The sequence below is a fragment of the Trachypithecus francoisi genome, unplaced genomic scaffold, assembly GCF_009764315.1.
Source record: "Trachypithecus francoisi isolate TF-2019V2 unplaced genomic scaffold, Tfra_2.0 Lachesis_group1, whole genome shotgun sequence".
Taxonomy (NCBI): Eukaryota; Metazoa; Chordata; class Mammalia; order Primates; family Cercopithecidae; genus Trachypithecus; species Trachypithecus francoisi.
Genome location: NW_022681454.1, coordinates 157,086,978 through 157,094,333, shown reverse-complemented (window position 1 = coordinate 157,094,333; position 7,356 = coordinate 157,086,978). Strand labels below are relative to the sequence as shown.

At 39.7% G+C, this 7,356-nt stretch overlaps 1 protein-coding gene across 1 annotated transcript; it reads left to right on the top strand.

Moving 5' to 3' along the window:
• Positions 1-277: 277 nt before the first annotated feature.
• Positions 278-3,183, top strand: TKTL2 (transketolase like 2). The gene has a single exon (XM_033215590.1). It carries the CDS (start codon positions 543-545, stop codon positions 2,418-2,420), a length of 1,878 nt encoding a protein of 625 aa, XP_033071481.1. The 5' UTR covers positions 278-542; the 3' UTR covers positions 2,421-3,183.
• Positions 3,184-7,356: the final 4,173 nt, after the last annotated feature.

Here is a 7,356-nt window from a genome sequence, read left to right as displayed (position 1 = left end):
TCTGAGATTCAGATATTTAGTTTCTCTGAGAAGTCTCTGTTGAGACAGCATTGCCATGCTGGTCAGATTGAAAGTGACTTTGGATCCTTTCTGTTAATGTTCTGATGTAAAAGAGTGATGTCTCGGATATAGTGTTAATGCATTAAAAACGCACAGCCTCACAAATAGCTTCCTATAATACACAGAAAAATACATTATAACACAGGGAATTTTATAACACAGGGAAAGGTAAAAAGAAATTTAATTATGCTTACTAATGTTGAACATGTAAGTGACAAAGTAAATACTAAAAATCCACTCAGCTGGGCTTGGACAGAGAGGGAGAACGGTGCACATCAGAGGGGGCAGAGGATCGCGACGTTTCAGTTTCCTGGGTCTCACGGGAAGCTGCGTTGTGTGCGCCCCCGCTGGTGGCTGAGCTCAGGCCTCCAGGCAGAGGCGAGGCGAGGCGAGGGCGGGGCGGTCACGTGACAGCACTGCTCCGGTGGGTTGTGGGGGTGTTGCGGCGCCATTTGCTTTGCCAAACCGACAAAAGAGAGATCATGGCCAACGACGCCAAGCCTGATGTGAAGACTGTGCAGGTGCTGCGGGACACTGCCAACCGCCTGCGGATCCATTCCATCAGGGCCATGTATGCCTCTGGTTCTGGCCACCTCACGTCGTGCTGCAGTGCAGCAGAGGTCGTGTCTGTCCTCCTCTTCCACACAATGAAGTATAAACAGACAGACCCAGAACACCCGGACAATGACCAGTTCATCCTCTCCAAGGGACATGCTGCTCCCATCCTCTATGCTGCTTGGGTGGAGGTGGGTGACATCAGTGAATCTGACTTGCTGAACCTGAGGAAACTTCACAGTGACTTGGAGGGACACCCTACCCCCCGACTGCCGTTTGTTGACATGGCAACAGGGTCCCTAGGGCAGGGATTAGGTGCTGCATGTGGTATGGCTTATACTGGCAAGTACCTTGACAAGGCCAGCTACCGGGTGTTCTGTCTAATGGGAGATGGCGAATCCTTAGAAGGCTCTGTGTGGGAGGCTTTCGCTTTTGCCTCCCACTACAACTTGGACAATCTCGTGGCGGTCTTCGACGTGAACCGCTTGGGACAAAGTGGCCCTGCACCCCTTGAACATGGCGCAGACGTCTACCAGAATTGCTGTGAGGCCTTTGGATGGAATACTTACTTAGTGGATGGCCATGATGTGGAGGCCTTGTGCCAAGTATTTTGGCAAGCAAGTCAAGTGAAGAACAAGCCTACTGCTATAGTTGCCAAGACCTTCAAAGGTCGGGGTATTCCAAATATTGAGGATGCAGAAAATTGGCATGGAAAGCCAGTGCCAAAAGAAAGAGCAGATGCAATTGTCAAATTAATTGAGAGTCAGATACAAACCAATGAGAATCCCAGACCAAAACCACCTGTGGAAGACTCACCTCAAATCATCATCACAGATATAAAAATGACCTCCCCACCTGCTTACAAAGTTAGTGACAAGATAGCTACTCAGAAAACGTATGGTTTGGCTCTGGCTAAACTAGGCCGTGCAAATGAAAGAGTTATTGTTCTGAGTAGTGACACAATGAACTCCACCTTTTCTGAGATATTCAGGAAAGAACACCCTGAGCGTTTCATAGAGTGTGTTATTGCTGAGCAAAACATGGTAAGTGTGGCACTAGGCTGTGCCATACGTGGTCGAACCATTGCTTTTGCTAGTGCTTTTGCTGCCTTTTTTACTAGAGCATTTGATCAGCTCCGAATGGGAGCCATTTCTCAAGCCAATATCAACCTTATTGGTTCCCACTGTGGGGTATCCTCTGGAGAAGATGGACCCTCCCAAATGGCCCTGGAGGATCTAGCCATGTTCCGAAGTATTCCTAATTGCACTGTTTTCTATCCAAGTGATGCCATCTCAACAGAGCATGCTGTTTATCTAGCCGCCAATACCAAAGGAATGTGCTTCATTCGAACCAGCCAATCAGAAACTGCAGTTATTTATACCCCACAAGAAAATTTTGAGATTGGCCAGGCTAAGGTGGTCCGCCACAGTGTCAATGATAAAGTCACAGTAATTGGAGCTGGAGTTACTCTCCATGAAGCCTTAGCAGCTGCTGACCATCTTTCTCAACAAGGTATTTCTGTCCGTGTCATTGACCCATTTACCATTAAACCCCTGGATGCCGCCACCATCATCTCCAGTGCAAAAGCCACAGGCGGCCGAGTTATCACAGTGGAGGATCACTACAGGGAAGGTGGCATTGGAGAAGCTGTTTGTGCAGCTGTCTCCAGGGAGCCTGATATCCTTGTTCATCAGCTGGCAGTGTCAGGAGTGCCTCAACATGGGAAAACTAGTGAATTGCTGGATATGTTTGGAATCAGTACCAGACACATTATAGCAGCCGTAACACTTACTTTAATGAAGTAAACTAAGCTTATTTCTGAAAAGTCAAGTCTATTGGCTTTGGTCCAAAAGCACTGGTATCTTTGTATTAAATTCATGCTTATTGTTACCAAACCATTATTTATGCCTATTCAGTTGTACTGTTTCTTTTAAAGCAAAGCCATTTAATATCTTTCTTCATTCCTAATTTGGAAATTAAAGTTTACCTTTCTGTTAATCTATGTATAAATGTTACTCTGAGTTATTAATGTGGATTTTAAAATTGTAAGCAATAGAATAGGAAATAAAACAACTATCTAATACAAATATTTCTGATAAGACTACAAATATCTGACTGAGTTGAGGATTAAGGTAGAGGTAACTATATCTTAAACGAGTATGATTTCCTTGTAAGTTAAAAAAATTGAAATTTAATTGTAGACTTCAGTAGTCAAAGTTTTGAAGGCTGTTTGAGCTTTTGTATAATGCCATCCTATACCTGCAATTTTACAAATAATATTTGACTACAGTTGCCTTGGAAATTCCTCCAAAGTTTGCCTTCATCTCCCCTCTGCAGTTTGGAGGTGATGGTGCAGCAGTGAAAGCTCTTATGATGCACCACACTGCTTGTGGCGTTCTGTGAAGAGATGAAAGTATTACTGGTTCTACTTTGCACACTACACACATAGTTTTGTGAAGCTTCAGAAATGTTTTGTTTTTTCCTTGTGGCCAAACCAGATTGTTAATCTGATTATATTCATGTACTAATGATACTAAAGTCAATGTAATAAAGCATTTAAAAATCAGATACTTTAGTCTGTGCTGTGTATATGAGATTTGATTTCTTCCTGATGAAATCCTAAATAAGGGAGAACTTGTGTCTAAATGAGAAGCAGAGAGAGTCGTGTCCCCCAGAAGCAAACCTGGAAAAAAGTTGAAGCTGGAGATAAGTTACTAGAGAAGATTGTATGGACTAAAAAGCCATCCCTTAAGCAGACTCCCGACTGTTGGCTGTGAGTGTGTAAATATATGCTTGGAGTACAAGAAAGTACCAGTCAGGCAAATCACAGATGGACCCAAAGTTCCACACTAAATTAAAATTACTCTGTGTCTATGTTAAGTAATTATTTCCTTATTTTTATTACCCTCATTAAGTTCTTCGGGGGCATAACAAATTTGTCTCAGCAGTCATTGTCTTAGGAGGAATAATAGAGTCAAAAAATATTAATACTAACCTGGGAATTAGAGAAACCAGGCTCTTCTCATCTACTACTACCCGTTTTCTCTAAGCTGATTTCCTCTTTTGTAAAATGATTGTGAAAATTGCTCTGTTTTTCATAAGATTTAAAAATTACTTTGTAGAAATAAAAAGTTGATATAAAATCATTGCAGAAATTTAGAAAATGCAAATAAGTAAAATATGTTTACCCCACATTTCACACACAAAAAAATCCATTTAATTGTATTTACTGGCATGTGTTCTGTACATGCTATGAAAGTGGGCATGTAAAATGATCTGTTTCCAACCAAACATGTATAAGCACACCTTTAATAATGACAGTGTATCAAGTTCTTTACGTCTAATGGAATCTCAGACACCACCAGAAATTATATATATTTTTTGTAGCAGGGTGGGGAAGCCCTTAGGAATCTCTCCTGTAAAGACTCTGTTTCACAGGTTATCAACCATAGGCTATGAGCTCCAGAGAGAAGAAATAGCAGGTAAGTCTTATGTCCACAATTCTTCAAGTAAGAATCATATCCGGCTTTGTTATATTGAATGTTCTCTAGCTTTGAATCTGTCCTGAGATCTTTTAAGTGTCCATGGGAATCTTAGGAGAGAATCATCCCGACAGATGCTAACCCTTGACTGCTAAAGTTTATGAAGATGTAGTTTTGATGAACAACATGATCACTGGTTTAACTCTGGCCCTCTATTCATTGTTTTTGCTGTGAAGGTCTATTAGATTATCAATAACCTGGTGATATTCCAGGGAGAGCTGTTGACACCAGCAGCTGCCTTGCTTATGTTTACAGTTCTAAAGGCTACAATCATCTGAGAGTGACACTGATCATTTACATGGTGAATGGCTCCCTGGTCATTTCCTGATTTCTATGACCCTCAGAGATAGCAAAAGAAGGAATCAGTACACTGAAATTTCATTTTATGTTACCTTATTTAAATATATCAAAGGCTCTTAAGCTACATGGAAATTCAAAGGAGAGCCCTATTTGGGAAAAAATATAATTTTTTTAAAAGTAAGACTCAATATTTCTGATTTTAAAATTATGTAAGAGTAATGTGAAATACTCAGTGAGTTTTAGTTATCTCAGTTTGCTGAACTTTACAGGAATCACCAAATTCTCCAGAGTCCAATCAGAAAGGAGTTGATTTGAGAAGTTGAGAAGTACTGAACTGTTTTGGTGGCCTTTACTATCGTGATATGGAAGAAAGGTCCTGCCACATTTTTGTGGTAGAATGGAAGAGTGTACTGTTCTTAGAGGGAAACTATCTGCTCCATCCTCCCGTAAGAGATGGGAGGAGGCACTGAACCAATTCCCTTTACTGACATTGGTAGGGGAGAGTTTCTATAAGAGAATTGCTCACGAGGTTTGGCGATAACACCAAAAAGGGGAGATAGGTATTTCATTGCAAGGTTGGATGTTGATTTAGACATGGGTTTGGTTTCTTGACAATAGATAGAACTAGTGGGTTAGAGCAGAACAAGTTGGCAAACACTGACAGTAGGAAAAATCTGTCACCACCTGTTTTTATATAACTATAAGATAAGAATGGTTTTTACATTTGAAATGGTCGAAACAGTTAGAAGGAAGTACTATTTCATGACATATGAAATTCAAATTTCAGTGTCCATGAATAAAGTTTTATTGGGACATAGTCATGCTCATTCAATTGAGTATTGTCTATGGCTGCTTTGGAGCTACAGTGACAGAGTTGAGTAGTAATAATAGTCACCATATAATCTGCATAGCCTACAATATTTACAACCTGACTTTTTAGAGTAAAGGTTTGCAAACCCTGGGGGAGAGCACTGGGGAGAGATGAGGGTGACAGTATAGACATGTGGAGGGGATAAGGGCTCACCCCTTGAGGTCCAGGCCTCAAGGCCACCTCTATATTTGACTACAGAGTGTTAGTAAGATTGGAGGTTGCAGGCTTGTCAGAGATCACCACACTGAGAGTAGAGAGGTGCATGCCTCAGAAATTCTGTGTGATGCCTGCAATTTGGGAACAATAGAAAAGGGTCCCCCAGAAAAGGACCACCAACTGTTAAAGAGTATCTACTTACTCTTAAACCCTTCAGTTAGGATCAGTTGGCTCTAAACTTTCCTGAGTTTTTACATAGATTCGCAGGGTTGTTTAACAGAGAGTGGGCAGTAATCTATTTGGAGAAACTATGGAAACTATTGGGAAGAAAGATGGAGAAAAGTTGTGAGAAAACTCTCTTCAACTCTCACTGTTATAACAACAGAGGAGAGAGGGAAAACTGAGATTGTAGCTTTAAAAGGTGTATAGTTAAATTTTAATACAATAAAGCTGTTTTAATTACTGAAAATGACTGAAAGTGTTATGAAATTATAGACAACATTAAAGGTAATTTATATATAATGGGTGGGATACAGGAAGTTTCAACAGAATACAGACGATAGAGGTTAATATAAAAATAAAACTATTTTGTGATTATGTATACCAGAGTTGAGTAACTGCAATCAAACTGGTTATCCTAAGAAGAAACATAATTCTTTGCACAACATTTTTACGGATTATAAATTTAATATTTGTAATATTGAAATATTTTTGTAATAAGTTCATAAAAATGATTTATGATAAGATTAAAACAAAACTTTATTTTTGTTTCCCTCTATCCCTTTAAAAGGAATTTAACGTGGGTAAACTTACTGTGGTTCTGAATGGAAAGTTGGAGAGATCCTGTGATTTTCCCATTTGCTCTTAGGTAGTAGAAAGTGCTATAGCTACTTTACATCACAAAAATCCAATCTGGATTCAGTGATTACAATGTGTCCAGCTTAACATATTAAGCAATGCTTGTCCTGACTAATATTAAGACTTTTGCTTTACTTTACCTGAGTAAAGAGCTATGGTTAGCAGCTGCTGAACCTCAGGAAAGGATGTGTTGTTGCCTTCAATTTCCTCTTCCCTTCTTTCTCCAAACCTCTACAACTTGCTAGCTGTAGTTGTAGACCAGAAAAGGGTTGGTAGGGGCAGAGGAGAGAGGATAAATCACTCTCATTTGGCTGGAAGACTATATGTTCCTTGAGTTTTGAACATGGTTAAAGCTGGTGCATCATTGTACTTATATCTGTATTTTGCATATGCAAGTATTTCTGAAATTTAGAGAACCTCATCACTATGTCATACATTAGAACGAATGCAAATGGTTAGAAGCAAATCTGACAGATATACAAACATTTATTTGCAAGAAGACAGAAAAGCAGCCATGCAATGCATTGTAAGTTCAGGTAAGTTGCCACTCTTTGTGGTGAGGCACTTTAACCAACACCCTGGATAAATGTTTGCTCCAAGACGGGCATGAGTAGATTTTGTAAAATTCAAAATTATGCAGCAGCCACTATGGCATGGGCACCTACCACTAAGAATGGGTGTGGACCTAATGGGAAATCTCCCTGCCTGAAAGGATGTTTTCCTTCCCTGAAGACACATGACCACACAGAGCTCTAGATTTGGAGATGGATTCTTTAAAATAAGACTGTTTTATTTTAGATGTCTAGATTCTTATATCTCATGGCTTCAAATGGTGAGTGATATGCATACAATTCCCAGTCAAACCAATATCATGGACACAATGTATTTTCCCAATTAAAAATTATTTTAATATGCTGATTAACAAAAATCTATATTATGAATTACAGATTAGTAATTTCAAAAGTAAACTAAGTATCCTAAACATGTGTATGAAAACTAGCATACACACAGACA

What these genes read in the sequence shown, in the direction of transcription:
- TKTL2 (XM_033215590.1), top strand. Translation starts at nt 543, where the DNA reads ATGGCCAACGACGCCAAGCCTGATGTGAAGACTGTGCAGGTGCTGCGG.